The sequence below is a fragment of the Xenopus tropicalis genome, chromosome 9 (assembly GCF_000004195.4).
Source record: "Xenopus tropicalis strain Nigerian chromosome 9, UCB_Xtro_10.0, whole genome shotgun sequence".
NCBI lineage: Eukaryota > Metazoa > Chordata > Amphibia > Anura > Pipidae > Xenopus > Xenopus tropicalis.
This window is the reverse complement of record NC_030685.2, coordinates 47622931-47642741: the sequence shown is the minus strand read 5'-3', so window position 1 is coordinate 47642741 and position 19811 is coordinate 47622931. Positions and strand designations below refer to the sequence as shown.

Below are 19811 nucleotides of genomic sequence, written 5' to 3'. Positions count from 1 at the left end.
AATCCTAGACAAGCCAGGTGGGCATTATTCTTTTCTCGATTTAATTTTATTATAACCTACAGACCTGGCGAAAAGAATGTTAAAGCGGATGCCTTGTCTAGAAGTTTTGATTCCAATCCTCTGGAGAAGTGTCAACCCGACCCTATTGTCCCTAAGGAGTTGATTATAGCTGCCTTAAGCCCAGATTTACTTTCTTCCTTGTCTAAGGCCCAGGTTCACTCTCCTTCCAACCTACCCCAGGGAAAGTTATTTGTTCCAGAAAACCTCCGTGAAGCGGTTTTTTTTAGAAGCCCATGATTCTAAGTTGGCTGGGCACCCTGGTCGTTTTAAAACCTGTTCTCTTTTGTCCCGCACCCTATGGTGGCCAACTCTGAGACAAGATGTTAGTAACTATGTTGATTCCTGTCCAACTTGTCAACGCTCGAAACCTTCCAGATCCTTGTCTCAGGGTCTGTTGCAATCCTTGCCAATTCCCGAAAGGCCATGGACTCACATTTCCATGGATTTTATTGTAGACTTACCTCCTTCCAAGGGGAATACTGTCATATGGGTGGTTGTGGATCGCTTTAGTAAAATGTCTCATTTTATTCCCCTCCCCGCCCTCCCATCTGCAAAGTCTCTTGCAGAACATTTTCTGACTAATATCTTTAGGCTCCATGGTGCTCCGCAGAATATTGTCTCTGATAGAGGGGTTCAATTTGTCTCAAAATTTTGGCGGGCCTTCTGTTTACTGATGGGTACAGATTTGTCCTTCTCCTCTGCTTATCATCCACAGACCAACGGGCAGACGGAGAGGACAAATCAGTCTCTGGAGCAGTACCTCAGGTGCTATGTCTCCAGTAACCAATCCCTTTGGGCTGATTTTCTCCCTTGGGCCGAGTTTGCATTCAATAATTCTACTCACTCGTCCACTGGTGAGTCCCCGTTTTTCGTTGTCTTTGGGTATCATCCCAGAGTTTTCTCTTTCTCTACCATTTCCTCTGATGTGCCTGCTGTTGATTCCTTAGTCAATCAGTTCTCCAGTATTTGGCAAAAGGTGCAAAAGTCATTATCCACCGCAGTAGCTGTTCAAAAGAAAGCCTTCGATAAGCATCATAAAGCATCGCCAGAATACCAGGTCGGTGATAAAGCTTGGCTTTCTTCTAAAAATATTCCTCTTAAGGTTTCTTCTTCTAAATTTGCACCCAAATATATTGGTCCTTTTTCTATTTCTGAGGTTATTAACCCGAACACAGTCCGATTAGAGCTTCCTCCCGAACTCAAAATTTCTAATTCCTTTCATGTTTCCTTATTAAAACCTGCTAGGGTGGTTCGGCAGAGGTCTCCTCCTCCTCCCGTTTCTGTTGAGGGACAGCCCGAATATCTCATACAGAGGTTAGTGGACTCCCGCCTCTCTAGGGGTAGGCTACAATACCTGGTACACTGGAAGGGTTATGGCCCTGAAGAGAGGTCGTGGATCCCAGCTGCTGATGTTCGGGCAGATCGTCTTGTTCGACAATTTCACACCAGATTCCCTGATAAGCCTAGGGGTCCGGTGGCCCCCTCTAGAGGGGGGGGTAATGTAACGATACCTGGTGGTCTAGCGGGGCGGCGGGGACGCCCGCCGCCTCCTCCGGTGCGGGGACGCCCGCCGTCATCATCTAGGCACGCGCGCGCGCCTCTCTCTGTCCCTTATGCGCATGCGCGCTCTTGATGCGCGCGCATGCGCACTCGCGTTGTCGCCGGCGCGCGCGTGACGTCATTTCGGCGCGAAATTCAAATATTTAAAGCGCTCACTGTGCTCTATTCGTTGCCCAACGTAGGTTTTCCTTGCTGATTTCCTGGGTGCGATTCCTGTTCCTGTTCTCCTGTGTTCCTGACCTTGCCTGTATTTGACTTCTCTCGCTTGCTGCCTGTATTGACCTTTTTGCCTGTTCTTGACCTTCCTTATTGCTGCCTGGACCGACCATTGCCTGCCTGACTATTCTACTGGATTCTGATTCTGTGCTGCGCTGCCTGACTGTTGCTGACCCCGGCCTGTCCTGACTACTCTAGTGTTTCCCATCTGCCTGTCATACGATTGGTTCCTGTGCTTTCTCAGAACTCTCTCCTTGGGTTTCTCACAATAAGACCTGGCGGCATCCGAGTAGCGAAGGGCTCCTCCCGACGTGAAAGGCGGCGGTTATAGGCGGAAGAGTGAGCCGAGACCGGACCCTTAGAGCCTGTTCTGAGTTTTAGGATACCAGTCGTGACAGTCATAGTGGGCAAAGTTGATAATATAGGGCATGTAGAAGGGTGGCCAGGTAATGTAATTTCTGCTTATAGAAGATGTTATGGTATTATGGTTTAGATATGGTAAAAAAATATACGCATGTTTATAAGGCTCCGGTAATTTTACTGTAATATTTTACTGTAATATTATACTCAGCTGGGAAGGCTATCTTATCATTTACCATGACAATGGGATACTATTGTGTCCAGCTAAAAACTTTTGAACTGCCTGTTTTTTTTTAATTTTAGACCTATAGCTGGGTGTATATACTAATAATAATAATAATAATTTGAAAAGCCATGGTATTGTTTTTGTTATATGCAATTTTGCAGGGTAAGTTTTCATTTTTGTCTGCCGATTGGTTGAATATAACTTTTATGCTGACTTTTAATCCTGTGGTAGGAAGTGGAACAGTGTTTTTTCACAACTTGACTTGGTTATCTATATCTGGTTATAGTGAAATATTGTATTTCTTTTTTCTCATTTTATCTTTATGCTGTGTTTTAAAATAATTGTGTAATCACTATAAAATTGGGTTTGAGGATGGCTGTGTAACCCCTATTTGGCTGTAAAAACAGGCAACATTAACAAGAATGGCTTTAGAGCATGGGGTACATAGGACTCTACACATCAGATGGGCTTTCGCTAAGAGGAAATATCCCTGGGGTATAGTGCAACTACAGCTTACTTAGGCTGTGTGCAAGCAAACAAAAGAATGAGCGCCAGACGGTTCTGTTGTGATGAACCAGAACGTAACTTGTTTATTGTCCAAGACAATGATCCACAGGGTTATAGCAATACTCACCCAGAGGAGATACCAGGCAACTGCACAGAAGGCAGAAAAATATGGTGTCCACCCGTATAGCCCATCTCAGCTGAGGGTGGGGAAGGTAAGGACCACCAACCAGCATGGCCTCCCTGTGGAGAGTAGCCTGGCTAAGTATCTGTATCTGCTCTAAAGCAAGAATGCCTGTAGGGAAGAGTACTTCCAGCTTATCTCTCCTGGTTGGAGCCAGAAACTGCTTTTTCTAACTAATCTCACTTTCCTAGAAAGTGCTCTTATAAATTATCCTGATACTTACTACTCCTCATTCACAGGGTCCCTGTTCCCTGACTTCACTAGAGCTGAACGTAGCCTCTAGGGTACTCACTTTACTGGGGCCCTGTTGACCCCAGGCTCAGTGGAACTTCCACCTGGGTCATCAGATGCAGCCAAAGAGGAAGACCCACCCCTTTGCTAAACACTATATTGAAGTGCCAAGGGAGTGGTCTACCAATTAACCAATAAGGCACATATGCTAATGGAACACTAGATACATGGGCCTCTGCCCAGGAACAGGACAAAGAAGGAACTAGTAGGAGTTAAAGCCATAGGGACATATTAATCATATGGGTCTCTACAGCTATATATGGTAACATAAATCATATCTGTACTCCTTTAAAAAAAAAAATTATGTTCACGATCACAGACTAACCTACTTTTATATTTCAGCTTTACTCAGTTATAAAAAAAGCACCCTGTTTTACCTGATATATTTACAATTACTTTTTTAATAAAAGTGTATATATAATTTCTTCAGAAGTTGCACAGCTATGCATTTCTTTTTCTAAATATTAAACAAATGTAAGTTTAATTGTACTAAAGAAACTCCTTTTACATTCTTTAGATGATAAACTTAAGACTGAACGTGAGCTACCACCTCTTATGCTGGGAGAGAATTTTGCTTGCCAACATTTTCAATATGGAGAGAATGAATATTTTCACCTTCATGGAGGAATTGAATTTGATTTAGGAACACCTTCTCTTGAACAACCATGCGAAGACATTAAGGTCAGCGTTGTGTTTATAATGATGGTCTTAGGAATTACAACATATAATGCTTTGATTCTAATCTTTTAGGCTGCTTTTCAAGATATTAAAATCACAGCAATAAAACATATTAATGATCTTCTGGACCTTGATACAACTTACAGGGAATATTACCCTATCCCCACGGTGACTATAAATGGAAAAAGGCAAGTCAATTTATTATTGTGAAATTGAACTGACACAGCTGTGTAAAAACTACGTTGCTACATGTTTATTCAATTTTTAAGCATCTGCAATTTTATACATGTTGTCTAATATTTATCTTTAACATTCATTATGTTATGCAATTTCGAGACTGCGTGGATTAGAAAATAGATCCATATGGGTTTCATATCCCCTAAATAACATCTATTATGAGGAGACCAAAAGCTTTCTAATGATATCAAACAGGGCCACTGCATACCCACCAGTCAAGGGGAATGGTTTTAATGGGATTTATCATTTAACTGGCATTATCAGAAGTGGGATTAACCATTGCACTAAATTACTGTAAATCATTTTTTGGAATAAACAATCTTTAAAGACACACAGTGCACATTTTTAAAAGACATACTAGCAAACTGTTTCCCCTTTCTTGCTTTTCTTTTCTCTCTTTTTTTTTTAATAAGCAAGTTGCAAGCAAAGGAAGCCCTTGTCAATCTCTGTAAGCAGAGAGGTAGTTATGCAACAGACAAATCCAAAAACATATTGATTTGTGACGTGTGGGTCAGGCAAGTTTGGGCCAACATCTACACATCGAAAAGGGGTCAAGGGGCGGTTTCAGGACAAGCTCTTTGCTACCCTCCCCCGAACTAACTGTGTCCTGCTTCTGCCTCTGGCAGCAACTATTTATAGGTGGGCACCTGCTCTGCCCCAGAGATGAAATACAAAATGGATAGCTATGCCTTTCTACTTTAAATCTTTCACTGTCAGCCATTTTTGTCAAAGTGGAACTTGTATTGCCAGACAGTTTTTGAACAGTTTGCACTGTTTCACTTTTAGGGCCTTTCCTCGGGGGGACTTTTAGTTTACCCCGGAAAACAATATATCATTTTTTTCAGGACAACCTAAGCTTTCAAAATATGGTTGAATTTGTGTGTAATTCCAATTCTGTAATAAGATAAAGGCTTCTAAATATCTAGAAATTTTTTAAAAAATCATATTTTCCATAATATAAACACGTATACCAGAAACTCCAAACTGATTTGGAAAGTCCCATGTCTTCTGAACATGCCAATACCAAATATATATAGTTTTATGGAGATTTCTCACTTGTATAGGTCAAAAACTCCCAGCAGTATACTACCAAATTTCCAAAGCACTGCTTCAGAAAGCTGCAAACTTTAGATTTTAAGGCCAAACATTCCAGTAACAGAAAGTTTATCCCAGAAAATTATACATTTTTGGAAAGAACAGATTCTGAGGAATCCAGAATAGGCACAACAGTCTGTCTATGCCAAACTACCATGTTGCAATGCTTTCATAAAGTTATTGGTTTTCACCAAAATTTGTGAAATTTTTAAAAAAAAAATTGCTTCTAAGATTCCAGTCTATAACTCTTAACTTCTACAGGTCATAAAGTAACCAAACAAAACACCCTAAATATGAACAGTTTGATGCCCAATATGTATAGGTTTACCTAAGTATGTGGCATGCAGCGGCCCCAATGTGAACATACCCAATGCAATCTATCACTTCTGTCATTTCAGCTCCTGCAAAATCAACACATTTACATCATTTTATGTGGGATAACGCTACAAAAAAATACGCTCACCCCAGAAAGCCATATATTTTTGGAAAGTACATCCAGAATAGGCACAACTGTCTGTCTATGCCAAACTACCAAGTTGCAATGCTTTCCTAAATTATTGTTTTTTGTCCAAATTTGTGAAATTTTTAAAATAAATTGCTTCTAAGATTCCAGTCTATAGTATCTTATCTCCTACAGGTCATAAAGTAACCAAACAAAACATCCTAAATATGAACACTAGGGGTCCACTGAACAGTTTAATGCCCAATATGTATAGGTTTACCTAAGTATGTGGCATGTAGGGGCAACATTGTGAACATACCCCATGCAATCTATCACTTCTGTCATTTCAGCTCCTGCAAAATCAACACATTTACATCATTTTATGTGGGATAATGCTACAAAAAAGTACACCCACCCCAGAAAGCCATATATTTTGGAAAGTTCATATTCAGATAAATCCAACATGGGTAAAGAAGACTTTCTACACCAAAATACCAATCTAGAAAGCTTTCCTAAAGTTAATGGATTTTATGACTTTTCTGAAAAAGGCCTAAAATTGTTGCAATTTGCCACATTTATCTTACAACATTTCTTACATGTAATGACACATCACCCTAAATATGAATGCCAGAGGTCTACTGAACAATTTATTACCCAATATGCAAAGATTTACCAAAGTATGTGGTGTACAGAGGCACCCAAATGAAAATACCGCTTATGAATTTTCTCAGCTGCGAACTCAGTTTCTGCAAAAAAAAGCCCAATGACCGTGTATTATGTGCCATAAGACCCCCTAACTGTACATAAAAACCCAGAAAGCCATATATTTTTGGAAAGTACACATTCTGACACATCCAACATGGGTAACGAGTCCTTTCTACACCAAAGTACCAATCTGCAATGTTTTCCTAAATTTAGTGGTTTTTATGACATTTCAGAAAATCACCTAAAAATGTTGCAATTTGACGCATTTATCTCACACAACTTCTTACATACAAAGGCAAATCACCCCAAATAGGAACACCTGAGGTCTACTGAACAGTTTGATGCCCAATATGCATAGATATACCAAAGTCTGTGTTATGTACGGACTCCAAAATGAAAATAGTGCATTTGAATTTCTCACCTGCCAACTCAGCTGTTGCGCACAGAGCCCCCTGACAGTGTATTATGTGCTGCAATACCCCCTAACTATACAGAGACCCCCAGAAATCCATATATTTTTGTAAAGTACATATTCTAATGAATTCAAAATAGGTCGTTATTCTTCTACACCAAAGTACCACATGGCAAAGCTATGCTAAAAATAGATCTGTGCAAATCTCAAGAATTTTGCAAATCAGTGAAACAACAAAACAAGTCACACGATGGCATAACTAGTGATCAGAATATCTGATCCAATAGTCACACTGTCAAAATAAACAGTTTTTAGAGAAAAAAAAACTAAAGACAAGGTGATAAAATGAATACGTTGGGGAGGCACATGCCACTTTTGCAGAGAGAACCCTTTAAATGCAAACCACGTACGGCGCACCTGTTGGCTGTTAAACACTTTTTCTGACATCACGTACGCCGTACATGGTTGGCATTTAAAAGGTTAAATTACCACCAATTGCAAAAGAACAGGGCATTCCATAGAATTTTTTTTTTTTTTTAATTTATTAGTGTTACACATAAAAAGACCCAACACATTTCGGCACTAACAAAACAGGGGCGTTTGTCAGGGGCACATTCAAAAAGGTGCAGGCAACTTCAAACTACCGAGCTGAAAAGCTTTTCCAGTTTTATTAGAATATTTCTGCACTTTGCAGCATCTTATCTCCCACATATCATTAGGCACTAAGATAAAACATCCTAAATATGAATGCCAGGGATTCATTAAACAGTTTGATGCCCGTTGTACATAGGTTTATTGAAGTATGTGGCATGTAGGGGCCCCAAAATATACTTTGTACATACTAATTGCATGACTTACATTTCAACTAATTAAAAAACACACTGCCTGTATAATGTGGGGTAAACAGGGCCGCTCCTGCGATCAGGGAAGGGGAGAACCTTGCCTCATGCAGCAAGGAGTGGCTAGTTACTAGGGGAGGCAAAAAGCCACCCCTGGTAACTTTAAGAGCCGAATGTACTTTTTTTTCTTCTAGTGTAGAGAACGTTATTACGCTCTCTGCACTAGTGATGCGGCCCCCCTGGTCCGCTCCCACGCTAAAGTTTTAAGTGTGGATTAGGAGGGGCAGTAGACCCAGACTGTCTGTCTAAGACTGGACTAAAGCTGCAAAAAAGTATGATGACCCCCATATATTTTTGGAAATGACACATTCTGACATCCCAAATCCCTTCATATTTTAAAAAAAAAGGCAGAAAGCTTTCATTTACAGCATCTTATTTCCCCCAAATATGTATGTACCAAAATCAACCAACCAAACAATTAATGCCAGGAACCTACTGAGCAGTTTGATGATCAATGTACATAGGTTTACTTAAGTATATGGCCCCAAGATGGAAATGATACATACACATTTTCCTGGTTGCCTGCTGCAAAGTTAGCTCCCTGAGTGCATTTTTATGTGTCATACAATCCCCCAAAAAATATGCAGATGCCAGAAAACCATACCTAACTGCAAAGCTTTCCTAAATGTTGCTGTTTTATGATATCACTGAAAATCACCTGAAAATATTGTAATTTGCCACATTTATCTTGCACAGGTTTTTACATGCAAAGATAAATTGCTATTGGTCTACTGAACAGTTTGATGCTCAATATGTATAGATTTACCAAAGTATGTGGCATGTTTAGACCCTAAAATACAAAATAGTGCATATTATTTTTCTCAGCTGGCAATTTAACTTCTGCAACAAAACACCCCATCAGGTACTGTAATCATAGGTTCGACGCTCTGGTGCACTTCCAGGTTTGGAAAAGCCACTCCTTCACTCCCCTCTTGTTTCCCAGCACCTAAGGTCTGTAATTTTGGTGCTCATATTTGAATTTTGGTGCCTTTTATTGCATTTTATTACATTTGTAGCCATTTTATTGCATTTTCAGTTCTGCTTACGTGTTATTTGCTTGATTTTGTCTGTAAAATTAGTTTGGCCAAGCCTAATAAATAGTCAAACTGTGTCTGACTGCAGAGTAAAAAAAAAAAAAAAAAGCATTGATTTTAGTGGTTTTAATTGATTTTATTGCCTTTGTGCTTGGTTTTGCACATTAAAATTTTGTCTGCTACATATCGATTTGGTGCGTCTGCATGCCACATACAGTAGATATAAAAAGTCTACACACCCCTGGTAAAATGTCAGGTTCCTGTGCTGTACAAAAATTAGACAAAGATAAATCACTAAAGAACTTTTTCCACCTTTAATGTGACCTATAAACTGTACCACTCAATTGAAAAACAAACTGAAATCTTTTAGGTGGAGGGAAGAAAAGCAAAAAAATACTTTGTTGAAACACCTTTTGATTTTATTACAGCACTTAGTCTTTTTGGGTATGAGTCTATAAGCATGTCACATTTTGACTTTGCAAGATTTGCCCACTCTTCTTTGCAGAAACACTCCAAATCTCTCAGATTGGGAGGGAATCTCCTGGGCACAGCCCTCTTCAGATCACCCCACAGATTTTCAATCGGATTCAAGTCTGGGCTCTGGCTGGGCCATTCCAAAACTTTAATCTTCTTCCGGTGAAGCCATTCCTGTTGATTTGTATGTATGCTTTGGGTCGTTGTCATGCTGAAAGATCAAGTTCCTCCTCATGTTCAGCTTTCTAGCAGAAGCCTGAAGGTTTTTTGCCAATATTGACTGGTATTTGGAACTGTTCATAATTCCCTCTATCTTAACTAAGGCCCCAGTTCCAGCTGAAGAAAAACAGCCCCAAAGCATGATGCTGCCACCACCCTGCTTTACTGTGGGTATGGTGTTCTTTTGGTGATGTGCAGTATTGTTTTTACGCCAAACATATTTTTTGGAATTATGGCCAAAAGTTCAACTTTGGTTTCATCAGACCATAACACCTTTTCCCACATGCTTTTAGGAGACTTCAGATGTGTTTTTGCCTGGCTTGGATCTTTTTCTTCGTAAGAAAAGGCTTTCGTCTTGCCACTCTACCCCATAGCCCAGACGTGAAGAATACGGGAGATTGTTGTCACATGTACCACACAGCAAGTACTTGCTAGATATTCCTGTAGCTCCTTTAATGTTGCTGTAGGCCTCTTGGTAGCCTCCCTGACCAGTTTTCTTCTCGTATTTTCATCAATTTTGGAGGGACGTCCAGTTCTTGGTAATGTCACTGCCATAGTTTTTCCACTTGATGACTGTCTTCCCCCCACATGGTATATCTAATGCCTTGGAAATTTTTCTTTTGTACCCTTCTCCTGACTGATATCTTTTAACAATGAGATCCCTCTGATGCTTTGGAAGCTCTCTGTGGACCATGGCTTTTCCTGTGGGATGCAACTAAAAAAATGTCAGGAAAGACCAACTGGAGCAGTTGAACTTTATTTGGGGTTAATCAGAGGCACTTTAAATGATGGAAGGTGTATGCTGACTCCTATTTAACATGAATTTGAATGTGATTGCTTTTCTGAACACAGCTACATCCCCAGTTAGAAGAGGGTGTGTACACTTATGCAACCACATTATTTTAGTTGTTTTGGTTTTCTTCCCTCCACCTAAAAGATTTCAGTTTGTTTTTCAATTGAGTGGTACAGTTTATAGGTCACATTAAAGGTGGAAAAAGTTCTGAAATGATTTATCTTTGTCTCATTTTTGTACAGCACTTTTATATCCACTGTAGTTTGGTAAATCTATGCGTATTGGTCATCAAACTGTTTAGTAGACCCTGGGCTTTCATATTTGGAATGTTTTATGTTAATACATGTGGCGTATATAATGGGATAAAATGCAAGCTTTCAGATATCTCATAAAAACAGTTACATTTAGCATAGCTTTGTAGTTTGGAGTAGAAAGATGTATTTACCCATTTTTGTTTTGGAAAATATATGGTTTTCTAGGATGTACTAGGATGCCATATTCTGCTGTAATGCATTGAAAATTTGGTAATTTACAGCTGGGAGTTTTTGATCAATAGAAGTTAGAAACTTCACATATACACATCTAGGGGCTGATTTACTAACCCACGAATCCGACCCGAATTGGAAAAGTTCCGACTTGAAAACGAACATTTTGCGACTTTTTCGTATGTTTTGCGATTTTTTCGGATTCTGTACGAATTTTTCGTTACCAATACGATTTTTGCGTAAAAACGCGAGTTTTTCGTATCCATTGCGAAAGTTGCGTAAAAAGTTGCGCATTTTTCGTAGCGTTAAAACTTACGCGAAAAGTTGCGCATTTTTCGCGTAAGTTTTAACGCTACGCAAAATGCGCAACTTTTTACGCAACTTTCGTAATGGATAGGAAAACTCGCGTTTTTACGCAAAAATCGTATTGGTAACGAAAAATTCGTAAAGAATCCGAAAAAATCGCAAAACATACGAAAAAATCGCAAAGTACCGATCATTACGAAAAAAACGCAATCGGACTCCATTCGACCCGTTCGTGGGTAAGTAAATCAGCCCCCTAGTATTGGCATGTTCGAGAGACATGAGGCTTTCTGAATCAGTTGAATTTTTGTCCATAAAATAAAATATTTTTCTAGTATAAATCCTTTTATCATGAAAAATACAAAAAAAAAAAGAAATATTGCTGTTTAGATCTCTAAGGGGCACATTCATCAAAGTACAAGTTTGAATCCCGGAATGGGAAAAATTCGGATTGGATACGATAATTTCTGACGATCGCAAATATCATGAAAATGCTTACGAAAATAGTCCCGATAATATCATATTGGCAATCCGAAAGTCACGAAATATTTGTATCCAGCCTATCGTAAATGGCAGGAAAACCTTTCCGACTTCTGTGCATGATTTTGGAATCCTCCCATAGGACTCAATGGCACTCTGCAGCTCCAACCTTGCCCAAGGAAAGTCACGACACCGAAGCTTGAATGAATCTGAAACTTTTGTACCCTACAATATGATTTTGTCGCACAAATTTTGTAGCAAAGTACTAAAAAGTTGTGCAAAGGTACGAAAAAATTGTGCAAAGATACGAAAATGTCGAAAGAAAATATGCTCATTACGAAAAAGTCGCATTCGGGGCATTCGTACATTAATCAATGTGCCCCTAAGTCTTGTTCCAGAAGTGGAAATACACAAAAACTCAGGCAGATTTGGAAAGGTCCTGTTCTTCTGAAACACAACCAATATATAGTTTTCCTACCTAAACTAACACCCCCCCAGCAAATGCCCCTAAAATGAGCGAGCACAAAATTTTCAGAAAATATCTGGCACTGAGCGTAACTGAAATGTAAAATTCTGCTGGCACTTAACTCTTTTACTGCCAACGATGTATGGGATACGTTGTGGCAGTAAAAGAGCTTAACTGCCAACGACGTTGGCATTTAAGCGCTGCTCTCTGCAGCGGCGGCATGTGCCGCCACTGCAGAGAGCTTCTATCCATGACAGCCCCCCTGGGCAATGTGCCAGGGGGGCTGTCATGAAGGGTCCTGCGAGGCGATCGCTCGCAGGACCCTCCAGAAAGCAGCAGACGCGATCGCGTCTGCTGCTTCCTGCTTCCTACTTTCCCCCTGCCGGCCGGCCCACTGAGGAGGAGGCGATCGGGTCTTCAGGACAGGTAAGGAGTCTTTTTATTTTTTTCATTTACACACTTACACGCACACTTACATACATTTATACACACTTACATACATTTACACACACTTACAGCACACATTTTAGCAGTTTTTTTTGTTTTTTTTCATTTTTCACACTTTTATACACTTATTTACACTCATATACACACTTACACACTATAACACAACTTTTACACATGTACACACATGTATACACAAACACTTTGGGGTTTTTTTTGTTTTGTTTTTTTGGGTTTTTTTTTTCATTTTACCACTTTGTTTTTAGCTTCTTTTACCTAAAAACTGTTTATTTTGACAGCGTGACTATTGGATCAGATATTCTGACCACTAATTACACTGTCGTGTGACTTATTTTGTTGTTTCACTGAGTTGCACAATTTTTGTGGTTTTATCGCATTTTATCCCTGTATAAGTGTTCCTGATCTGTTTTTAGCGTAGCTTTGCCAGGTGTAACTTTGGTGTACAAAAATAACTTTACCTATTTTGAATTCATCAGAATGTGTACTTTCCAAAAATATATGTTTTTCTGGGGGTCTCGGTATAGTTAGGGGGGTTACTGCACATAATACGCTGTCAGGGGTCTCTGTGTGCAAAAGCTGAGTTGGCAGGCGAGAAATCCATATGTGCTATTTTTGTTTTGGGGTCAGTACATACCGCAGACTTTGGTATATCTATGCATATTGGGCATCAAACTGTTCAGTAGGCCTCTGGTGTTCCTATTTGGGGTGACTTGCCTTTGTACGCAAGAAATTGTGTGAGATAAATGCGGCAAATTGCAACATTTTTAGGCGATTTTCTGAAATGTCATAAAAACCAATAACTTTAGGAAAGCTTTGCAGATTGGTACTTTGGTGTATAAAGGACTCTTTACCCTTGTTGGATGTGTCAGAATGTGTACTTTCCAAAAATATATGGTTTTGTGGGGGTCTCTGTATAGTTAGGGGACGTTTCGGCACATAATACACTGACAGGGGGCTCTGTGTGCAAAAGCTGAGTTGGCAGGCGAGAAATCCTTATGCGCTATTTTCATTTTGGGTTCAGTACATACCGCAGACTTTGGTATATCTATGCATATTGGGCATCAAACTGTTCAGTAGGCCTCTGGTGTTCCTATTTGGGGTGACTTGCCTTTGTACGCAAGAAATTGTGAGAGATAAATGCGGCAAATTGCAACATTTTTAGGCGATTTTCTGAAATGTCATAAAAACCAATAACTTTAGGAAAGCTCTGCAGATTGGTACTTTGGTGTAGAAAGGACTCTTTACCCTTGTTGGATTTGTCAGAATGTGTACTTTCCAAAAATATATGGTTTTGTGGGGGTCACTGTATAGTTAGGGGAAGTTTCGGCACATAATACACTGACAGGGGGATCTGTGCAAAAGCTGAGCTGGCAGGCGAGAAATCCTTATGCACTATTTTCATTTTGGGTTCAGTACATACCGCAGACTTTGGTATATCTATGCATATTGGGCATCAAACTGTTCAGTAGACCATAGGTGTTCCTATTTGGGGTGATTTGTCTTTATCTGATCTTTATCAAGAAATTGTGAGAGATAAATGCGGCAAATTGCAACATTTTTATGCGATTTTCGAAATGTCATATAAATCTGCAAACTTAGGAAAGCTTTACAGCTTGGTACTTTGAAGCAAGAAGAAATGTTTACCCATCATAGATTCGGGGGGATGTGTACTTTCCAAAAATATATGGCTTTCTGGGGTGAGCATACTTTTTTGTAGCATTATCCCACATAAAGTATGTAAATGTGTTGATTTTGCAGGAGCTGAAATGATAGATCATATGGGGGTATGTTCCCATTACTTAGGTAAACTTATACATATTGGGCATCAAACTGTTCAGTGGACCCCTGGCGTTCATATTTAGGGTGTTTTATCTTGGTACCTAATGCTATGTGGGAGATAAGATGCTGCAAAGTGGAAGCTTTGAGGGGATTTTTGGAAATGTCATCAAAATTGCTAACTTTAGAAAAGCTGTGTGGCTTGGTACTTTGGAGTAGAAAGATATGGGTACCCATTTTAGATTCGGGGGAATGTGTACTTTCCAAAAATATATGATTTTCTGGGGTGAACGTACTTTTTACTAGCTTTATCCCACATATAATGATGTAAATGTGTTGATTTTGCAGGAGCTGAAATGACAGTACATATGGGGGTATGTTAACATTGGGGCCCCTACATGCCAAATACTTAGGTAAACCTATACATATTGGGCATCAGACTGTTCAGTGGACCCCTGGCGTTCAAATTCAGGGTGTTTTATCTTGGTAACTAATGCTATGTGGGAGATAAGATGCTGCAAAGTGGAAGCTTTGAGGGGATTTTTGGAAATGTCATCAAAATTGCTAACTTTAGAAAAGCTGTGCGGCTTGGTACTTTGGAGTAGAAAGACATGGGTACCCATTTTAGGTTCGGGGGAATGTGTACTTTCCAAAAATATATGACTTTCTGGGGTGAGCGTACTTTTTTGTAGCTTTATCCCACATATAATGATGTAAATGTGTTGATTTTGCAGAAGCTGAAATGACAGAAATGACAGTACATATGGGGTTATGTTCACATTGGGGCCCCTACATGCCACATACTTAGGTAAACCTATACATATTGGGCATCAAACTGTTCAGTGGACCCCTGGTGTTCAAATTCAGGGTGTTTTATCTTGGCGTACTTTGTACTAGCTTTATCCCACATATAATGATGTAAATGTGTTGATTTTGCTGGAGCTGAAATGACAGAAATGTTCACATTGGGGCCCCTACATGCCACATACTTAGGTAAACCTATACATATTGGGCATCAAACTGGACCCCTGGTGTTCAAATTCAGGGTGTTTTATCTTGGTACCTAATGCTATGTGGGATATAAGATGCTGCAAAGTGGAAGCTTTGAGGGGATTTTTGGAAATGTCATCAAAATTGCTAACTTAAGGGTATTTTTTTAGCATTTTAAATAAGAAAGCAATTGTTACTTGAAGTTCCTAAACTTGACTTTTTTGCCAAGCTTACTGTCCCATCTCAACCTGTCAGTTATACAGTAGTATCTAATGCAAAAGGACTACTGCAGCACAAATATGGCAGCCCCACTTTATAGAGGAACTATAAAGTGGGGCTGCCATATTTGGGGGGGGGATGTATAATGTGAAGTCAATGTTATTATATATTTAAAAAACAGTTCAATTTCAGATATCTCTTTAGTTATAAAAGTTCTATACCCATCTGTAAAATGTGATACCAAAATGTGCCCCTGTTTACCCAGAAAAGCACAGTTTGTTTCTAGTTAGTGTTTACCACCGTAATAAACACCATCTTCAATATATAACCTTGCTTCTCTGTTTTATAAATCATTGTGAAGTGATCATCTGAAGAACACTGTGTATATGTATTTGTGTTGTGGGTCTGTAATAAACCTTAGGGTTGATTAACTAAAGTGCGTTAATTATTATCGCATGCTTTTTTGCGTTAAAATAGACGCGACAATTAGCGCGCAATTCACTACAGTATTACCACGCGCGTTAATTTGCGCGCAAACACATGCGTTAATTGGCGCGCCGAAATAACACTAACGCATGATTCACAAACACTTAGATGCGCTAAATATCACATGTGTCTGTGCGAAAATTAACACCTACTTGAGGCAGGCGGTAATTATAGAAAAGTACAGTTAATGAGCTTTTGGCAACACAATATGGACTTTGCAGTGTTATTTATTCAAGTCGGTGTTGGCCCTAGATTGATGCAGCTTTCAGTTTGCAGGGAAATGGGCATTTTCAGTACAGTATTTTCCGCAAGTATTGGCATATATGGCTAACATGGCGTGCGTTTATTCGCATGACTATTTATATGCGGCTACTAGTGATGGGTGAAATATTTCGCCAGGCATGGATTTGCGGCGAATTTCCATGTTTCGCCATTAGTGGATTGTTTTGCGAAACGGATGAAAAAATTTGCATATGGTAGCATATAAATAGTGCATATAAATAGTAGCATATAAATAGTAGCATATAAATGGTAGCATATAAATGGTAGCAAATAAATGGTAGCATATAAATAGTTGCATATAAATGGTAGCAAATAAATAGTAGCATATAAATAGTAGCATATAAATGATAGCATATAAATGGTAGCAAATAAATAGTAGCATATAAATAGCAGCTGCATATAAATAGTAGCCGCTAGTGATGAGCGAATTTTTGCTGCACGTCATTTTCACCGCTTCGCGAATTTTTCACCGTTTTGTGGATCTTTTGAAAGATTCACAAATTTTTCAGCGAAGCAAAACGGAACAGATTCGCTCATCATTAGCGGCTACTATTTATATGCAGCTACTATTTATATGCTACTATTTGCTACCATTTATATGCTACTATTTATATGCTACTATTTATAAGCACTATTCATATGCTACTATTTATATGCTACTATTTATATGCACATAATAATAGGCGTTAATTAGCGCACATAATAATAGGCGTTAATTAGCGCACATAATAATAGGCATTAATTAGCGCACATAATAATAGGCGTTAATTAGCGCGCATTCGGTAAATGCCGCATGCAGTATCGTGCATAAATTAACGCAAGTATGCTCATAGTGAATCGTGCGTTGTCACGAAAATTTTGATGCGATAACATTTTTAACGCACGCTATAAATAGCGCACGTTTTAACGCACTTTAGTGAATCAGCTCTCTTGTGTGAAACTGGGTGTAAGGAAAAGTGATAAGCGGAAAAATTTGCCAGGCATGGATTTGCAGTGAATTTCCACGTTTTGCAATTGTTGACGCAGGACATTTTCGCCGCTTCTTATGGAAACTTATCTTAGTTGGATTATGTATAATGGCAATATGTATCATACAGAAAAGTAAAACATCTGATGCTACCAGAATGTTAGTTTATATTTTGAGTGCAAGATGTAGTGATTGTAGTAATATATAGTGGGCTATCTATCTATCGATCTATATATCTATCATTGTGTGTTACAGTTACTATACAATTGCCATTCAGCTTGAGAATTTTTATCCAGCTGGCCTTAAAACACACTGGTGGGGAGCAATAAATGGAATAATAAGCACTCTAAAACCAAAAAGGCTTCCTTTAACTGATGTCCAGATGTATGAGCAGTTCAAGAAGAGATTTGGGTACAAAAGAGCCATAAAATGCCAGGTAAGTAACTTCTGGATCTTAATTATATCATTATTATTATAATCAATTATATAATCAATTATATATTATTAAAATCAATTCAAATACATTATTGTCATGCATAACAGAACCTAAACATGCAGTGGAAGATTAAGAGATCCTTTGAGTTCAAGAATTTCCATCCCATGCCACTGCCCATCAGCTTTAAAGGAGAAGGAAAGGCTAATAAAGAGTTAATCTCAAACTGCAGGCATACCTTCAGTTCTCTCAGTAGTGCCCTTAAGTCAGATGATCAGAAGCATCATAGGAAAAAAAAATGCTGAGCTCTGTAAAGAAAGTTCCCATAATGCCTCACTCCTGCACTGAGACCCATGTACATGTACAGTTTGTAAGACTATAAGGAAGCTTCCTGCTGATTGGCTCAGATCCACATTCCTAAGGGGGGGTAGTGAGTTCTTGGCATTCTTGAGGGAGAGGGGGAGCAGGAGAGAGGAGAGAACTGCACAGACTCTGGACCCCTGAATGAAGGATTTTTCTGAGAGAGGAAGTCAAATACCCAAAGAGTGCAGAGAACGAGCGCAAGGTAAAGAACCCCCTAGGGAACGAGCAGAGGGGGGTTTCTAGTGGCCCCTGGGGCACGACCGCCCAGGAGCCCCATGGTAAAAGCCTGACACGTGGATTCTACGTGTCAGGCTTTTGCTGCTCTCCCCCCCTTCCCGAGCTCCCCCCTCACTTCCTGTGCTGCCCACACACTTATCACACTAATACACACTTATTCTTACACTTATACACACACACATTTTGTGGGGGGTTGGGGGTTTCACACATTCACAGCACTTACAACACTCACACTTACTTGCACACACACACATGCACACAAAACACATTTTGCCATGTATACCCACACACTTACACACTTATGCAATTTTGTAATTTTTTTTTTTTATTGCATCGTTTTTTTTCTTGTCTGAAAAAAATGTTTTATTGCCATTGCGGATAGCATATTAACTAACCGCACTGCGCAATACTTTTTGTGTATTATTTTGGTGTTTTTATTACATTTTCTGTGATTTTGGTGCATTTTTAGTCATTTTATTGCATATTTAGCAATTTTATTGCATTTACAGTTATGCATAGTTGTTGTTCGCTTGACATTGTCTGAAAAACTAATTTGCCCAAGCCAAAATACTCAAACTGTGATTCTGACTGCAGATATCACTATGAAAAAAAAAAAAACATTGATTTTTGGGTTTTTTTTGGATTTTAGCAATTTTATTGCATTTCACATTGTTCTTTGTTACTTGTCTTTGCACATGGACATTTTGTCTGCTGTATTTCAATTTGGGTGCCTCTATACACCACATATTTTGGTAAATCTATGCATATAGGACATCAAACTGTTCAGTAGACCCCTGGCGTTCATATTTAGAGGGTTTTATGTTGGTACATTATGAAATGTGGGGTACATAATGGGGCAAAATGTAAGCTTTGTGACAATTTTCAGAAATGTTATAAAAACCGTTCTGTTTAGCATAGCTTTGTAGTTTGGTAGTTTGCAGTAGAAAGATGTATTTACCCATTTTTGTTTTGTCAGAATGTGTATTTTTGGAAAATATATGGTTTTCTAGGGTCTCCATACTGTTAGGGGGTCTTATGGCACATAATACACGTACCGGGTGCAAAAACTGCACGAGCCGGTGCATCATTTGTGAAAATGTATATGCCCTGTATTTATTGGGTGCCCCTGTACACCACATAGTTTGGTAAATCTATGCATATAGGGCATCAAACTGTTCAGTAGACCCCATGCGTTCATATTTAGAGTGTTTTTTGTTGATACGTTACAAATTGTGGGGGAACATTATGAGGTAAAATGCAAGCTTTGTGACGATTTTCAGAAATGTCATAAATACCGTTCTGTTTAGCATAGCTTTGTAGTTTGGTAGTTTGCAGTAGAAAGATGTATTTACCCATTTTTGTTCTGTCAGAATGTGTATTTTTGGAAAATGTATGATTTTCTAGGGTCTCCATACTGTTAGGGGGTCTTATGGCACATAATACACATACTGGGTGCAAAAATTGCACAAG

The 19811-nt window shown here is 39.1% G+C and overlaps 1 protein-coding gene across 2 annotated transcripts in view; it reads left to right on the top strand.

The window, feature by feature from the left end:
* The window catches only part of ankar (ankyrin and armadillo repeat containing), a 111468-nt gene that overhangs the window by 10901 nt on the left and 80756 nt on the right, over nucleotides 1-19811 (top strand). For both annotated transcript variants that reach the window (XM_031893903.1, XM_031893904.1), the window contains exons 3-5: nucleotides 3919-4082; nucleotides 4152-4267; nucleotides 17564-17744. In XM_031893903.1, the coding sequence (XP_031749763.1) occupies nucleotides 3919-4082; nucleotides 4152-4267; nucleotides 17564-17744 (461 nt within the window). The remainder of the gene's footprint in view (nucleotides 1-3918; nucleotides 4083-4151; nucleotides 4268-17563; nucleotides 17745-19811) is intronic.